This window comes from Papaver somniferum, chromosome 2, assembly GCF_003573695.1.
Source record: "Papaver somniferum cultivar HN1 chromosome 2, ASM357369v1, whole genome shotgun sequence".
Lineage (NCBI taxonomy): Eukaryota > Viridiplantae > Streptophyta > Magnoliopsida > Ranunculales > Papaveraceae > Papaver > Papaver somniferum.
In genome coordinates, this window is record NC_039359.1 from 16,340,466 (window position 1) to 16,359,270 (window position 18,805).

An 18,805-nucleotide genomic window follows, 5' to 3' on the forward strand; every position below is an offset into this window, starting at 1 on the left:
GATCTGACTCGACCTCTGACTCAGACATAACCCCTGACTCGGACTCATTTGAGTCAGGTAACAAAATACCCCTGACTCATGGGACCAAACCACTGACTCACTTATTTCCGAGTCAGATGAGTCAGATCTGACTCAAAACAAACATATCGACTCAGATCCAGATGAGTCAGGTGATTTCACTCAGATCCAGATGATTCAGATCCAGACGACTCAGATGAATCAGGAGTAAACAAACATGGTGTAAGTCTTTACACAAACTAACTAAAGACTGACAACATCCACCAGTTGTTGAGTTCAAGTCATTCTCTGTTAGTTCATTCTCTCTTTCTAGCTAGTTAGCAACTTGCTATCTCTTAACTAGTTGTTGTGTTCATTGGTGGTCACATGATCTTCTAGTTGTGTACAAAAGAAGTCTTTAACTTGGTTATTTCGGCTTCCCAAAACGTGGGGTTTGTTGTTCTAGTTGGAAAGAGTGCCCTGTCAAAATCCAAGTTGTTTTGTTTGAATTTTGAACACATGATCTTGATCAATACTCCATTGAAATTTAGTCCAATCTAGCTATATATCTAGCTAGCTAGTTCTAGGATAGTGAGAGATTTTCTGGTTCTATATAAGCAGTTGAACTCTCCCAATCTCATTTTATACTTGTATCTGAATCTTTAAGTGCAGAAGCAGTTTAAGTAGTTCACCATGAAAAAACTATCTCTGCTGTCATTCTTATTCTCATTCTGCTTCTTTGTCAGTCTCTTTTTAGTATCTGTCCAAGGAAGAGTTCATAAACACAAGGATAAACGTAGTCGTCATCCGCCAACTTCTCACATTTCAGCACCTCCTCTTCCTTCACCTTCATTTCCCCCCGAGTCTTCTCCTATTCCTGTTATTAAGCCAAGTAATATTTTCAATGTACTATCTTATGGAGCTGTTGGAGACGGTTTAACTGATGAAACCGCTGCTATCAAATCGGCGTGGGATTCAGCTTGTCAATTTGACTCTGGACCATCAGCCACTCTCCTTATTCCTCAAGGTCATACCTTCATGATGCAATCTGCAATATTCAATGGCCCTTGTCAAAACAAAGTCATTTTTCAGGTAATGCAGGAAACCAAACAAGCTCATATTTTCCTCAGTCTGGTTAAAAATGAGTAGCATGACTCGAGCTGATGATTTTGGACTAGTTATGTAATTTTAATTTTGTTGATGTCATTGTAGGTTGATGGTATCCTAATGGCACCTGATGGACCTGAGTCCTGGTTAAAAAGTAACAGTAAAATTCAATGGTTGGTCTTCTATAGAATGAACGGGTTTACAATCCAAGGAAGTGGTGTTATCGATGGAAGAGGCCAAAAATGGTGGGATCTTCCCTGTAAACCTCACAAGGTATGTTCATGAAGGAATGGAGCTTCATTTTCCAGAAACCATTATTACTTCATAAGATTTTTAACCACCCCTTGCTGACTAAGTTATATGTAAATTCGACAGGGAGTAAATGGAACCACATTGCCAGGACCCTGCGATAGCCCAATTGTAAGCAGCCACAAATTGGATTAAAAAAAATAAAATTTATCTCTGCTTTTAGTAAATTTTAATTTTACTGAACTCATTCTTCTTTTCGTTTCAGGCCATAAGGATCTTCATGTGTACTGATGTAGCTCTAAAAGGACTCAAGATTCTAAACAGTCCCCAATTCAACGTCAAATTCGACAATTGCCATGGTGTTCATATAGATTCATTAAAAATTACAGCACCTGGTAGAAGCCCCAACACCGATGGAATTCACATATCCACTACTGATAATGTCGAAATTTTCAACTCGGTTGTTGCAACTGGTAATTAGTCTCCTAAGTTTTTCACTTTTCCGGTAAATTTTCTTGGAATTTTTTACCTGCTCCATTGAATGTTCTCTGATGTTTGAATGTTGTACTGTGCAGGAGATGATTGTGTATCAATTTCAACTGGTTGTCATAATGTAGACATAAGGAATATTACATGTGGACCTAGTCATGGAATCAGGTACTCGTACCTTCCTCTTCTTTTTTATTTCCATTTGTGGTCATGCACAAAAGAACTTTACATCATGCTTCTGGAATTTTAACTAAAGATTCTGACTTTTTTTTCTTCTTCTTCTTCTTAATCAGCATTGGAAGTTTAGGAAACCATAATTCGCGTGCATGTGTTTCGAATATATCAGTGACTGATTCAGTGATCAAGTATTCAGACAACGGTGTGAGAATTAAGACATATCAAGGTGGATTTGGGTCAGTGTCAGGCATAACTTTCAACAACATTCATATGGATACCGTGAGAAACCCACTCATAATCGATCAGTACTATTGCGAAGCTCATGGCTGCAGTAACCAAACAGCGGCTGTTTTTGTATCCGATATATCGTACACAAACATTAAAGGAACGTATGACTATCGGTTTCCACCAATGCATTTCGGTTGCAGTGATTCAGTTCCTTGTATGAATCTCACATTGTCAGACATCGAACTTCTTCCATCAGAAGGAGAGTTTGTTAGAGACCCTTTCTGCTGGAACGCTTATGGAGCTTCACAGACACTGACAATTCCTCCTGTTTTCTGTTTACAAGAGGGTGTACCACGGTCTATCCTAGAGAACGACCTGCTTGGCCAGTGCTAATCTATACCTGTGTGATTAATTAAGTTAATTAACTGCATTAGATTAGATTAGATGATTAATGTAAGTAAATTAATGAATTAAGAAGTTTTTACATATGAGTGGACATAGAATAGATATATATATATATATCCATAAGAAAAGCTTTGCGTTTGTGTTTGGTTATGTATTAGAGAGCACCAGTGTTTTTGAACTGGAAATAAGTGAGAATTGATCAAGAGTGGTGTAAGGCTACTTCATATTGTATGTGCCCCTTGGGAATTCATATATCAATATATATAGTTGACAAAAATGATGGGTTGTTTGTGATTCAGTATTATTTACATTATCTTCTCTCAAACTCTCATTTTTTTCGTTTTGTTTATGTACCCAGAAAATGGGAATAAATGGACCACAGAATTTATCCTGCTGAGAAATGAAAATATGACCAAGGTGGTTTTCACTTTCAGCTGTGGTCTCTCCAAAATTGGTTAAAATGTGTGGGGGAAACTTTGAAGCTCGAACAACCCAATTTTGTGTAAAGAGAGAAATATGTTTGGTGTGCTCTGTTTCTTAGTAACTCCAATTTTTTTTATAGTAGATGATGAAGTGGTGAGACCCATAAGGGAGTTGGAGAATATTCTGACATCATGGGTGTGGGGGGGACCCTGCCTTATTAGGCTGATAAGAACCCAACATATATAACTCTCTTTAGCTATGTCTTATGATCAATGTGGTGGTGGTAGTAGACACTTGTGGAGGAGGTGGTGGTGGAAGTGGTGGTGTGGATAAAGTATATATATATATATATGTATATATATGCTGCTGCATCATGCATGTGTAAGTAATATATTGCTTTGCATTTTGGTTTACCTTATTTGGGTATTTCTCTAACCTTAAAGACCCAGCAATATATGGAAAAGGAAATCATCATTGCACACTAAAGAAAAAAAACAACTACTCGGATACGCATATCAGAGTGAGTGATTGCATTTTCCTTAGGTTCTAGCCTATAGCTAGCTAGCTGGCTAATAGATTAAAGATGAGTAGTTAATACGGTGAAATTGACTAAATAAATTTATTTTACTGCCGTATATCTTAATTAGAAACACGTGCAATCAAAATTAAGAAATAATGCATGCACGAAGAAGGTAATGAAATTACCGGAAAACTCTATATCTCTGACAACTGACATGGATTAGATCTGGAATAATCAATCCTGACCTTTAATCATTCCCATCTTCACCCGCTACCAATTCCCAATGCTAAAATCATTTTCCTCTTCACTACTATAATTGTGACACGTCATGTCCGGAATCTGAACTAGCCGCTGCTGTCCCAGCTGTAGCTAGGTGAAATTAACACACAGACTGCATCATGCAGAAAGGTACCGACCCCCGGTTACACCAGTAGATAAACAACATCCCGGGTTTCTAATTAATATTTTGTTAGGAAGAGTTTAGTGAAGGCTATGGTCCTATGGTTGTATGAATAGTTGCCGATAATAATAAAGAATAGATATGATAAGTATGTAGTAGATAATACTGAGACAGTGACTTCGAAATGGGTGGATATTGGTAGTGGAAGAAAGGAGTAAACATTAAGAGTTGCCAAATAAAATGGGGCGGTCATTTGTTGGTGCTCTCTATCTATCTCTCTCCTTCAACTTTTCTTTCCCTCCTCGCATGCGCGTAATTAAACGGTGTCTAGCTATATAACCCCTTCTTTCCCTCCTTCCTCTTGGATAGTTGTGGGGGGTCGGTGTACTTTGCCAACCTTCAAATACCATGCCTACCCAATTCTCTAGAAACACTCTCTACCTAGCACTCTAACAGACATCTTTTTCGTTATTGAAATAATTCTAGCAGACTATCTTTCTTCTCCCTCTTTTTGATCATTCAACAGTGCTGTGAAATTGAAGTTGCATGTTATTGCGTGGAAGATACAGCTCGTGTACTAACTTTGGACTCAAGATTTTCCTTAGAGGAAATGTGATCTTAAATTAGTCGGCAAATAACACAGGTAAATCTTATACATTATTTTTGTAGACACGAATGCTTCACAAAATAAAAGAAAAAAAGTAACATAGATGATGAATTCTCAAATAAAGAAATATATATGGCGAAGTGTATTGTCATTTCTATGCTGAGAAAATATCATAGAGGAAATAGGGTAATTTTGTGAGATTTGAAGGCGGTTTTTATTGTTTGAAAAGAGAGTTTACTGGAAAAATGGAAGAGTTATACAGTACAATTACGAAATTTAGGGACATTTCACATCCATTCTCCTGAGGTTCTACACCTTCTACTAAACTTAGCTGTTTGATCAAGCAAAATAATATGGTTTTTACGAACTCGACGAAATCAAAACTAGACATAATTATTTTACAGTCATCTAAGACTGTTCTATTATACCAAACTAGTTGCTTATTATTGAGATTAAAAGAAACAATAACTGTTTTAGCATCACTAACAAAGCACACTTTCTCAAGACCTTTTTCCTTTTCCCATGTTACTGCATCCAATAAGGCGAGACTTTTAGCTTCCTCCGCATTCCTCACGGTCTCTGCTTTGATTTTGCATCTAATGAAAGTACCTGTAGTATCATTCATAACCAATCCGATTCTCGACAAGTTAGAGTTCTTGTCAAAAGCTGCATCACTGAAAATGATAAAGCAATCGTCTGGTAAAGAACTTATAACTGAAGTGAGTGTGAATACCAATATTCCGCGGAGCACGTGTCACGATCTTAGTAGTCGCGTACAGGATAATTGTGCAGCCCTCGCTATACATAGAAACCCGAGTAGTAGAGGATACCTCCGCAGATTTACTTTATCTTGTCCCAAGAAGGGATACCTCGACGATCAAGATGAGAAAAGTAAAGCCTAGTCTAGAGAGAGGAAACTGGCGAAGGGACATAGGTAGATGACATATCTGATCAGCATTAAATGCACAAATCTCTTATCTACACGCATAACCAAAGCACGTGAAGAGAGATGATGTGGCAGAACCTGAATGGCAAAGAATAACGGTGAACGAAGGTACAATCTGTACTAGGGCTGGGGAGTTCCCGAAGGAATGTGGGTCAGCTGAGGTGGAAGAGTCTGACTGGAGAAAGCACGCGGTGAACGAAGGTACCATTTGTACGAAAGGTATATCAGAGAACGATGGGTCCAAAGACATCAAAGATATACCTGGAGCAGAACGAGCTATAAATATCAAGCTTCACCAACAAACTAAATGCATTCAATATCTAGGAGAGAAGATCTAGTCTTAAGCTTATACCTCTTTAATGTTTAGAACTTAAGTATTTACTTCAACTTGAGTTCTCTCTATTACTTTGGGGAGCATTTAAGATCGTTGTAACCACCACAACTTAATACAAACAATCACTCATTACCCCGTGGATGTAGACGAAAGTCGAACCACGTAATCTCTTGTGTCTCATGGTAACTTAGTAGCATTTACGTTAAATTTGTGTTCTTCGTTATTATTGTGATCTTGAGTATCTTTTACTACTTAGCATTATCAGCTCAATAGAGGCATCAATACTACTTAGTATCCGATTCTCTGAGCTGTATACATTACGTAGACTATGGGAAAATTAGTAGTCACAGTGATATTTTTTCTTCTTCTACAGAATATGAATTAATTGCTTCCTAAGTGTCTACATTGCTCAAATATAGCTCTGTATGCTAGTCTAGCAGTAGAATGATGATTTAAAGATTTGCCCTGAAAAATACAAGAGCATATGTCTTTCCATATGCTCCAGGCAATTGAAAAGACATCACCAGCCTTATCTTTCAAGTTGTTGTCAGTAATCCACTTATATCCAATCTTGAAGACTGATATTTGAATCACTATCTTTCTCAATTAGATCTGCATAAGGAATTAAAGACCAAATCGACATGTCAAACAAGCAGTGAAGAATAATATGTTCAGGTGTTTCAAGAAGACCTGAGTTTCACATACTGCATGAGGAATCATGACCATTTACAAACCTAGAAAGAACATATTTGGCAGGGAGAATGTTCTCGTGACACTTTCAAGTAAAGAGTTGAACTTTAGGCAGAATGGGTAGTCTCCATAAAGACTTGTAAAATGGATTACTTCTTTGGGGATTATTCATGTAAGAAATTTGACCAGAAATGAGTTTGTAAGCTGACTTAACTAAGAACATGCTATTCTTTGAATGTGGCCAAATAAGTCTATCACTCTCTGAAAGAGGTATCCTAGATTCAAGAATATTCTTAGCATTTTTGGGTGTGAAATAAGCTCTAACAAGGTCTGGTAAAGCAGAAATAGTAAGATTCAGATTAGGATTAGCTACAAACATAGGTTCACAAGCATTTGGTATCCACTTGTCTCTAAAAGAAGATATGTTCTTACCATCCCTAACTTCCCAAATGAATTTGTGCAATATGAAGTCAAGACCACGACATATGCTCCTCCAAGCCCAAGAACAATCAACCTTCTTGGGATAATGAAGGGCATGACAATTTTTAAAATACTTATATCTAAGAATAACCACCCAGAGATCATTAGGATTATGAATCAAATTCCATGCAGTTTTAAATAAAAGAGACAAGTTGGCATATTTAAGGTTCCGAAAGCCCAAACCTCCCTGATATTTGTGAAGGGATTGGGTAGTCCGGAACAAAAAGAGTGATGTAACCCTATGTGTATAGTAATAATAAGGCTTCGGCCAAGATTAAAACTAGTTCTGTTGGTGCATTTGTCCCTTTGTTTTCGCTTAATGTTTTATGCATCAAACGGAGTGTGTATTGATTTTTTTGGCTTGAAAAGATTGTGAACGGAACCTCTGTTTAGTAAGGACTGAATAGAGTTTCGGCCAAGAATTAAAGAAATTGGCCAAGTGTAAGTTTGATGAACTGTGTTGTGGTGTGGAGCATAGTGCCATCAAGATTGGCTGTTGCATTTGGGTTGTGCGAACATGTAACAGTAGCCATGTTAATTAATTGGATTAGAGCAAAAGTGAAATTATCCGGAGAAAGAAAAAACAGTAGACACCACGACATATTACCGACCAGTTTATTTGTGCTTCATTATGGCTCGAAGCCAGAACTGGGCCATACACATGGTAGCACAGTAGCAGACTAGCACGGACGTGGTGGTCATTATATTGACAACATGTTGTTGATATCTCGGAGTTGGTTCGACTACGACCCTTAATATCTAGGTTCAACTAGGGACCCTTGACAACGTACTATCAATAACCAGTTCTACTAGGACCCTTAGTTTGCGAAGACATGCGCAATACCATAGAACGAAACTGCCACGACACTGGTGGAAATTTGGTCGAAGCAGGAAGATGAACAATAAAGACAAAAAATTATTGTATTATCAATTTCAGAGATTTTAACAATCATAAGTATTTTACCGAAAATTGCATTCGCTGGAGAGGTCTGTTGATCTCCAACGAACACTCAGGCTGTCTGATGAAATTGTGACTGTTAATAAGTAAGAGTTTCAACTTTCAACAGACGCGTACCGTTTTGAGCAAGGGGCGCTGCGCTGCAGCCCCTTAACGCATTTGAAAATATTGATCAAAAACTGCAGTAGGATAGTTCATAAACTCTACCCCTTAACTGCAATAGTTTAATAAACTCTATATACGTCGGCAATTGGCATATGAATGTAGGGTATTCAGCTAAACGGCAAAGGTTTTTGTCATGATAGAAGCAACGAACCATTTTCTCCTTGACTGTACTTGTTTGTTTATACTGTGTAAATTCCATAATTCCATCAGAAAATTCTATCAAAAAGAAGTTGTAGGACTACCAAAAATGACTCTCTCGGCTTTTAGCTCGTGCAATCTCTTTTGTTCCCTTTTGTCTTATGTTTCCTTCTCTTTTTACTTATTCGAGTTTTGTTTTTTCAATTATGCAGCGCTGTAGCAGTAGCAATCGGATGACTGTTGATATTTGGCGAGATGTTTAACAATTTTTTTTGTTTTTTTTTTTGGAAAACGCACAGTAATTTATTTTTGGTCAACGAAAAACCATTATTCACAGAAGAATTTTTCTTTTCTTTTTGGAATTTTTCCCCGCGAAATCATTGAATGTTCACTCCATTTCTGTGAAACACTTGGTGATTACATATTTCTAATGAGTAATCATTGGTCGGAGTTAGTTTTCCTTGTAAATCTCATGAATGAGTGCCATAAAACCGTCGCCTCTCTGGTCGACCTCCCGTGCTCTGCATACAATGCATTTTAGGCAACAGTAAAAGTAAGATGCATGTTCTTATATGCTACAGAAAGCTTTTATAAATGATTGAAGTTGTGGTGGTCCTTGGATATCAACCCGAAAACTCCTTTAACTAATTTGATTTCTATTGTTTGTCATTTGTATTTGTTTTTCTAATGAGTGCAAAATGAATAGGATCATATCAATTCCATTACACTGTCGATCTCCAAGATTATTATGAACATGTAAAAGTCATTGGCGGAGACTAGAGAGAAAATGGGCCGAGTTCTGGTTACAGTTTGGTTTGGTTTAAACTTTGAAGTTAGGTTTAGAAACTCTTTATGACTGCATGCCACAAAAACTAAGTCTGCTCAAATCCAGAATTTACGGGGGGAAGAAAAAGAGAATCTCGTCACTACAACTGCAAAACCCTCTGGAAGAAGTCAGGAAAATGAAGCGGAGTCTGCGGAGAAGTTTCTTACTATGATCAGAAGCATTAAAAAGAAGAAGTTTCTGTTGGATTAACTTCAACATAGAAGTCACTAACAAGTTGGTTAGGACAAGATTAGGAAATTGATGTAATCCTAAGGGAATTAGAAGTCATCTAGTTTCAAGAAAAGGAAAGACATGTAATAAGGTAATAGGACTAGGAAAAGGAATTCATAGTTCTATATATATATATATGATCACCAAAGTTGTGGTTGATCATATGAGCAAGATTAGAGCTTGTGTTTAGTTTTGAGAGATTTTCTAAACATCAATAAAGAGAGTCGTCTTTATATAAGCTAAGTTTCATCTTGCAGTTGCCATTAATTGGTATCAGAGCTTGTTTTCTGAGCCATGGAAAACGAAACCACCATTGTGGGTGCAAAACAGTTCACACCACCATCAATACAAGTTCCAATCCTCAACGCCACAAACTACACAGTATGGGCCATGAGAATGAAGGTACTGATGAAAATCTACAAAGTTTGGGAAACAATTGATCCTGGTACATTGGACCCAGACAAAAACAATGTTGCCATTGGATTACTCTTTCAAGCAATATCAGAATGTCTTGTTCTACAAGTTGGTGAACAGGAAACTTCAAAGAAAATTTGGGATGCAATAAAGGCACGTAATCTCGGAGCTGATCGAGTTAAAGAAGCCCGTCTGCAAACCTTAATGTCTGAATTTGAAAGAGTGAAGATGAAAGACACTGATACTATTGATAGCTTTGCAGGAAAGCTATCAGAGATAGCCTCAAAAGCTGCGTCACTTGGACAATCCATTGATGAAGATAAACTGGTAAAGAAGTTTCTCAATAGTTTACCAAGATCCAAGTATATTCATATCATAGCTTCTCTCGAACAAGTCTTAGATTTAAAGAAGACTAGCTATGAAGATATAATTGGAAGATTGAAAGCATATGAAGAGAATCCTTGATGAAGAAAACAATGGAGAAACTCAAGGAAAACTCTTGTACACAAACTCTTACCAACAAAACTCTGCGACAAGAGGAAGAGGTCGTGGAAGAGGTGGTAGAGGAAACAGAGGCCGAGGAAGGGGAGGAAGGTTTAACTCACAAGATAGAACAACAAGTCAGAATGATCAAAACCAAGGGAAAGAAAAGAAGGATAGATCAAACATTATTTGTTACAGATGTGATAAACCAGGACACTTCTCCTCTGTATGCCCTGAAAGAATACAAAAGATGGAAGAAACAAACAAGAATGAAACAAGGGAAGCAGATACAGCTCTTTTCATGCACGAAGTTGTATTCTTAAACGAAGGGAAACTAATACCAAAGAACTACGAATCAAAGGATGGAGAAGAAGGAATCTGGTATTTAGATAATGGAGCCAGCAATCACATGACTGGTAAGAGACACTACTTTTCTGAACTCAATGAGAAAATCAAAGGACAAGTGAAGTTTGGGGATGGATCTTCTGTAGAAATTGAAGGGAAAGGATCAATTCTATTTCAGAGCAAGACCGGAGAACAGAAGCTTGTCACAAACATCTACTTCATCCCAAACTTACAAAGCAACATTCTAAGTTTAGGACAAGCTACAGAAGTTGGATGTGATGTTAGAATGCGACAAGATTATCTAACAGTTCATGACCCAAGTGGAAGACTTTTAGTTAGAGTCACGCTCACAGAATAGACTCTACAAGATAAGTCTCATGATTGGAAGGCCATTGTGTCTGAATATGAGACTGGAAGATCAGACATGGAAGTGGCACGCAAGGTTAGGACACATAAGCTTTAGAACTTTAAAGGCAATGTCTCAGAACAAGATGGTTCGAGGATACCACAGATAAATGATGAAGCAAAAATCTGTGAATCATGTTTAGTTGGGAAACTCGTCAAGGTTTCCAAAAGCAACAACATTCAGAGCCTCAAAGCCATTAGAGCTTCTTCATGCTGATTTATGTGGTCCTATTACACCACAAACCCTTGCAAATAACAAATACATATTTGTTATTATAGATGACTTCTCAAGATATATGTGGTCTATTCTTATGAAAGAAAAGAGTGAAGCATTTGACAGATTCAAAGCTTTCAGAAATCTGATAGAAAAAGAGTTAAAAGGAGTCAAAATGCTTAGAACTGATAGAGGAGGAGAGTTCACTTCCTTAGAGTTCAACAAGTTCTGTGAGTCAAATGGAATCAAAAGGCAACTCACAACACCATATACACCACAAAAACGGAGTGGTGGAGAGGAGAAACAGACTCTAATGGAGATGACAAGAAGTTCTTTAAAGGCTATGCAGGTACCTAATTATCTATGGGGAGAAGCTGTACGACACTCCACATACCTAATAAACAGGATACCTACGAAAGCTCTGAAACATGACTCCATATGAAAGTTTGCGAAAGAGAAAACCAAACATAGATCATTTAAGAGTGTTTGGTTGCAAAGCATACGCAAAAGTTGATTCTGCAACTCTTAAGAAACTGGATGATCGATCTCAGACTCTTGTGAATCTAGGAATTGAGCCTGGATCCAAAGCTTACAGATTATTCAATCCAACAACGAAAAGAGTGATAGTGAGTCGAGATGTGGTATTCGATGAAAAAGCAAACTGGAACTGGAAAGAAACTAATGATGGACCAAGTAGGGATCCAGGAATGTTTCACATGAGATGGGGTCAAGTAATTGATGAAGGCGAAGGACCCATAATCATCAATACCAATGGAAACAATGATGTTAATCAAGAAGAAGAAGAGAATAATGAAAACACTGAGAATAACGAAGAAGTAGTAGAAGAAGAAGAAGAAGAAGAAGAAGAAGAGATCGATGAAATAACTCAACCCATTCCACTGCGAAAATCAACAAGACAGATAAAAAATCCACAATACCTGGAGGATTATGTTCTTCAAGCTGCAGAAGAATGTGAGATTATGCTACTTTTTGTTAATGATGAACCAAGGAATTTTCATGAAGCAAAGGTCTCGACTAAATGGACACAAGCATGTAGAGAAGAAATTATTTCAATCAACAGAAACAAGACTTGGTTTCTAGTTGCTAAGCCAGGTGGGGTAAAAGTGATTGGTCTTAAGTGGATTTTCAAAATAAAACGGAATGTTGATGGTACTGTCAACAAATATAAGGCAAGACTTGTAGCTAAGGGATACGTTCAAGAATCAGGCATAGACTTTGATGAAGTTTTCGCACCAGTTGCTAGACTAGAGACAATTCGTCTCTTAATAGCAGAAGCAGCATCAAACTCATGGGAAATTCACCACTTAGACGTTAAGACAGCATTCTTACATGGTGAATTGCGAGAAGATGTGTATGTTGAACAACCAGAAGGTTTTGAAGTAAAAGGACAAGAGCATAAGGTTTATAAGTTATCAAAAGCTCTATATGATCTAAGACAAGCTCCTCGAGCCTGGAATACAAAGTTAGATCAAATCTAAAAAGAGAAATCAGATTTGTTAATGCTCTAAAGAAACATCATTATACAGAAGAGAAGAAAAGGGAACGCTTCTTGTGATTGCATTCTATGTAGATGATGTATTTTTGACTGGAAACTCCCTTAAGGTGATCAATGAGTTCAAGAGAGAAATTTCATCAAAGTTTGAGATTTCAGACCTCGGAAAACTCACTTATTACCTTGGCATAGAAGTCCATCAAGGAGTAGATGGGATTCAGATTAAACAAGAATCTTATGCAAGGAGAATTCTGAAAGAAGAAGGACTTGAAACTTGTAATCCAACTAAGATACCAATGGAGTTTGGACTTAAAGTTTCAAAGGCACAAGAAGAAGCAGAGATTGGTCCAACGAGTTATAGAAGAAATGTTGGATGCCTTAGATACTTGTTACACACAAGACCAGACTTGGCTTTCTCTGTGGGAGTAGCAAGACGTTATATGCAAAGTCCACGCAAGTCTCATGGTGATGTAATAAAGCAGATATTGAGATATCTAAGAGGAACAATCAGCTGTGGATTGAAGTATGGTCGAGGAGGATCAAAAGGAATTGTTGGGTATAGTGACAGCAGTCATAATATTGACCAAGATGATGGAAAAAGTACAACTGGTCATATATTTTATCTAGGAGAAGCACCTATTACATGGTGTTCACAGAAGCAAGACACTGTAGCCCTCTCATCCTGTGAAGCTGAGTTTATGGCTGCAACAGAAGCAACTAAACAATCAATATGGCTTCAAGAACTGTTGGGTGGAATCAAAGGAAGAGAACCTGAAAAGGTTCTCATCAAGATTGATAATAAGTCTGCAATTGCACTCACTAAAAATCCAGTGTTTCATGGGAAGAAGAAACACATTCACAAAAGGTATCATTTCATACGAGAATGTATCGAGAAGGAGATCATCAACGTTGAACACATACCAGGAACTGAGCAGAAAGCAGATATATTGACAAAGGCATTAGCTCGGATCAAGTTTGAAGAAATGAGACAATTGATTGGAGTAGAAGATATGTCACGGGTAAGGTTGAAGCTTAACGGGGAGAATGTTGGATTAACTTCAACATAGAAGTCACTAACAAGTTGGTTAGGACAAGATTAGGAAATTGATGTAATCCTAAGGGAATTAGAAGTCATCTAGTTCTAAGAAAAGGAAAGACATGTAATAAGGTAATAGAACTAGGAAAATGAATTCATAGTTATATATATATATATGATCACCAAAGTTGTGGTTGATCATATGAGCAAGATTAGAGCTTGTGTTTAGTTTTGAGAGATTTTCTAAACATCAATAAAGAGAGTTGTCTTTATATAAGCTAAGTTTCAACTTGCAGTTGCCATTAGTTTCTTGCTCTTGCAGAAAAGCATGTCACAAAGTAAGAAAAAAAGAAATGACAGACAGGGTAAAAATTAAAGTAAGAAAAAAAAAAGGGAAGGCGTAAACTTTTTACTTGAAAATCACATTTTGCAGCAGCAAAAAGGCTGAAAGACTCTTTCAGTTAGTGGAGTATATATTTCTGTCGATCCCATAGCATGAATCGGGTCATTCTAGTGTGTCTAACCTAGTTATAACAAAAACAAAAAAAAATCACAGCAAAATCTTGCAGTGGGTAAATAACAAATTCTTTTACTCAGCTTTCTACTCCTTTTAAGTTGAATCAGTACATATTGTCATATACCCCAATACCATCATGATAACGTGTCACCAAATTGTCCGCGTGACTCATTTGCAATAAATTCTTCAAAAAAGAAAAGAAACTATGTACGAATTAAGAGTAGATTATAAAATTGGTTCGAAACTGAAGCTCTTCCGCTAACCTAAGGTGAGGCGTTTTGGAATGGAATATTACTACCGGCTCGTCGTTGATGGTAACAAGTGCGAACCGGAGGTGGACATGTAAAATGGATAGGATGATGGTGAAATAATGTAATCCAATTATCTGGTTTAACAAGGATGTGATCCCATGTGTTGCTTATTTACAAATAATAATAGATTTAGGGTAACTAGGGAAATGTACAATCCATTTGCAACTAAATCAAAAGCTGAGGTCTTAACTGTCAACAAGTTCATCAAAAATTTAGAATTTCAACGGAGAAAAAGATCATCAAATTTCCAGATGATGGGCCAAGAGAGTGAGGTGTCAAGAACACACATTATACATCACAACTAATGAAGTCGAACACTGTTATAATCAGTCTTTCAATGAAGAAATATTTGTGATCGACAACAATTGATAAAATAAAAGCATTCATCATTAGGGATGCAAGCATAAAATCAGGATTCAGGACGACTTTTTTACGAAATTGGATCATTGAATTTCTTTTTTCTTCTTCTTTTTCTGCTGATCTGCTAGGAAAAGAGTTTCAAACAATTCTAGTCTTTTGTAAGGTTATATCGATCCGGAAGTGAGGGGTTTAGATTCATACACCTAGCTCATCAGACTTGTGACTTTCAAGTTAAGAATGTATTTGGATGGTCAACAACAAGCCAAAACAGTATGAACAAATTAACAATCAGTTAAGAAGTGTTTCTAATTGAGGTCAATATTGGTTCATTCTTTGTTAGCAATGAGAAATGTTCCAACTCGAAAAGGAACCATAACAAACAGCATCACCATGAACAATCACATGTTTATTAGCACATAAAAGTAAAAGTTTTTCACCATCAATAACACACAGGTACAACAAATAATTAAAACCTCTGGTTTGAGCTATGCTTGCAATATACATGAACTGCCTTTCATTTTCAGAGCACCACATAACCACTGTGTGTCATCGGGTAACAGGCCATTCAGATGTTGTACAACAGTATTCCATGAGAATAGTTTTTTCTTCTTCATTTTTCAAATTGGAAACTAAAATGATAATCGGGTCTTTAATATAAGGATGCAAGTATTTCCAATAAAGATGCAGCAAATTGCATTTGGGTCTCCTCATCGATAGTCAAGAAAAGAGGAACATGTACAAACAAAGATTTAATCCCATATTGCTCGGCAAACTTAAGAGAATGATAGTACACGTAATTGCATACAAACCGACCTGCGTCATTGGAGGTTATCACGTCATAGCCCATCTTTGCCAATGCTTTGGTAATCTCCTCAGCTGGAAGTGTCGTCTGTGTTATCAACAGGGAATTGTCATACAAAATATTTATGGTTGTTATCTAACAGTTTCCATTAACCAAATATATAAAAATTGCGTAAACTCAAATAATTTTCTGGACAATCTTCGAATGCACATGATAGAATATTAAACTAGAGAAATTTTACTTTAGTGTTTCTCGAAATTTTACTTTAAGTGTTTCTCAAATGTGGATGAGGTTCAAGAAGTCTAGTTTAATAATTCAAGTCAAATTATCCAAGTGAGAAGTCCAAAAGGGGATATAATTATTTTATTTACAGCCAAGCTTGGTGAAAGGAGCTGATCTCCATACACTATTTTTTTTCTTGAACTGGCATAGAGGAATCCTTAAGTGCTTGGATTGGAAACACTAGTATTCCAAAGGCTAGTGATGAGAAGAAATGCTCCCCCATTCAGTGGTTATTGTTCTGACTTTGGACGAGTTTCTCAATTTGGAATGTCTCAAAGTTTGCAATTAGGCTCATCACCTCGATTTCGGAGGTTAAAAACAAAGGTGCCTTAATAATTGATAATACCAGTTCAAAAGAAGCTTAATTTTAATTTGTAATACTTGAGAACATGACCCCTAAATCAACTATCACTTGTGAAGAAAAAATCTTTTAACCTTAGCAAGTAGATTATGCAACACTTTATGATAGAGATGCATTCATGTACCTCTCTTGTTCGTGAAAGAGCTCCATCAACAGGAAAGATTGGGAGTTTCTGCGAGTACAACACTCGAACAAACTCAATAAAATCACAAAATGGTATGCAACTTTAGTCAAAAAAAATACATCCATATGGAATTCCTCATAACTTACCTGAGGTTTCCATCCAAGCTCATCAGGGCAGCGGAAATGAGCTTCATTGACTGCTTGACGCTCAATGGCAAACCTTGATGCACCACTGTTAACACCAAAATGAACCTGTGGAACAAGTTTTAGAAAGCACTGCAATGGTTAACTACTACAGTATATATAACTCCAAACTGGCGACAAATTGAGTTAAGTACAAGATCTGTAGTTTTATTTACCAAAAAGAAAATCCAAACTGGCGACAAGAAAAGGTTACAATATCAATAGTTTAAAGCTGAAAAGCTCTTGTAGAATTAGATGAATCTAACCTCTTCACTCATACCAAGATTTTTAATTTCGAAAAAGGAAAACTGTTAAACTATGTAAAGCCACCTAGCTGATTAGCTACAGAGTCAACGAACAGTGATTGGGTATTGTTCAAAACTTCAAATAGATTCTCTACATATCATGTGAACTCTCAATGGCAGTTCAGGTGTGAAATTGCGAGGTGGAAACAGAAGTAGTCTTATTCAAGAGTTCTACAGACACTTTCAAATTAAGTACAATTTAAACTCGCTAATTCATCCCGTAATTTAGATGATTTTCATTCATCTTGGAATTGATACCATCTATCTCTACGTAATCGAGCTTATAGTAATAAAAACTTAGAATGCTCTTACCCAGATAACTTGCCCTGAGTTGGAAGATTCAGAATTCGGCTTAATCAGTGCTGAATTCAGTGTCTCATAGAGGGGAAGAAGAGCCCCATTCCCTGCAGTCTCAAGAACATTGCAACTCCCGAGAACAAGGCCTTTCGGCATACCCTTCTTGTTCACAAACTCTTTTAAGTTGCTCACTATTGTCTCAGTTGGATTTTCTGCAACTCCATGAAATTTCTTAAATCCTGTCACGTGGACTGTTACGCCCGAAGGAGCTTCTGAACCCATTCGCGAACAAAGGTGAAAACTACAAAAGGTCACACAGATTAGTATCTTATCAGCTGCAAAGAGAACATGAGATACTATACATTTAAAAACTTGGCGAAACACATAATTTCATAATTCTAGTCCATTGACTTCTAGGAAAATCCTTCTTAAACCAATACATACAGAATATATATAGAATTTTTTATGTCCATACAAACAAATGATCAAAAACCTTACCCTAAAGTTTCACTATGGATGCAATCCCCAATAAATCATAAACAATCAATACATCTAGGGCAAATGGAAACAACAAAATAAGAAACAAAACCTGCATAATTCGTGTCAATCGAAGAAAATTAACACAAGAATATGAACAGATCAAGAATTTTAAGAAAAATGATCATAACTCAAAAAACCCGCATCTCAGATAGACTAAAACACTTGATCAAAAGTACATATATTATCTAAACATATTCAAAACATAGAAGGGTTTCATAAAAACACTTGCCTAAATCAGAACAAATTCGGAAATGAATTAAAGACGGATATGTAGTAAATTCTTACCTGCAAGTCTAATATATCTTCCCTTCCTTCCCTCTATGCAAGGATCATAAAAATAGCATGTAAGAGAAAGTAACAAAGGGGGAATCGGTTTGATCTCTTGTGTTTAATTCTAGGTACACCACCCAACAAAATTAAAGAACCTTCTTTGTCTTTTAATATGCTTTGGCAGAGGCACAGAAAATACTAGTACTAAAGTAAAAATTTTATTATCATGATATATGATATGATCTTTAAACAAAGTTAGCCAGAAGATTCTCTTTTTCTTTAGGAGTATTATTGTTGTTATTATTATTTTACAAGAGTGATGCAACCTTGATTGTTTTAAAAAGACGGGGGCGTCACATCTTAATAGAGGGTTTCACTTTGAATTTCTAGTGACCAAAAAATTAATTACCAGGTATTCTTAATTCAATATCAAATGTCTAAAATAACCTTGAACTAAAATCAGAACCTAAAAACTAAAACTAAAATCAAAACTTAATTCTCATTCAAAGATCTGCTGCTCCTCCTCCTCCTCCTCCTCTTCTTCTTCTTCTTCTTCTTTTTCTTCTTAACTTCCTCTCCTTCATCAACCATAAATCATTCCCTTTTTTTTTCAATCAAAATCATTTCACCATCTTCGATCAATCGATGGTTCGAAAGACTTATGATCATCTCTA

General features: G+C 36.6%; 2 protein-coding genes across 2 annotated transcripts; one reads left to right on the forward strand and one right to left on the reverse strand.

Moving 5' to 3' along the window:
* Window positions 1-244: 244 nt before the first annotated feature.
* LOC113347012 (polygalacturonase At1g48100-like) lies at window positions 245-2,916 on the forward strand. The gene is made up of 6 exons (XM_026590582.1): window positions 245-1,089; window positions 1,210-1,377; window positions 1,480-1,524; window positions 1,619-1,826; window positions 1,929-2,010; window positions 2,136-2,916. Exons 1-6 carry the CDS (start codon window positions 691-693, stop codon window positions 2,638-2,640), a joined length of 1,407 nt encoding a protein of 468 aa, XP_026446367.1. The 5' UTR covers window positions 245-690; the 3' UTR covers window positions 2,641-2,916.
* Window positions 2,917-15,353: 12,437 nt separating this feature from the next.
* Window positions 15,354-18,428, reverse strand: LOC113347013 (pyrrolidone-carboxylate peptidase-like). Its single transcript, XM_026590583.1, has 5 exons — window positions 18,147-18,428; window positions 17,337-17,622; window positions 16,684-16,788; window positions 16,538-16,585; window positions 15,354-15,857 (listed from the first exon to the last, which is right to left on the reverse strand). The coding sequence occupies exons 2-5, from the start codon at window positions 17,601-17,603 to the stop codon at window positions 15,618-15,620; spliced, it is 660 nt and encodes a 219-aa protein (XP_026446368.1). The 5' UTR covers window positions 17,604-17,622; window positions 18,147-18,428; the 3' UTR covers window positions 15,354-15,617.
* Window positions 18,429-18,805: the final 377 nt, after the last annotated feature.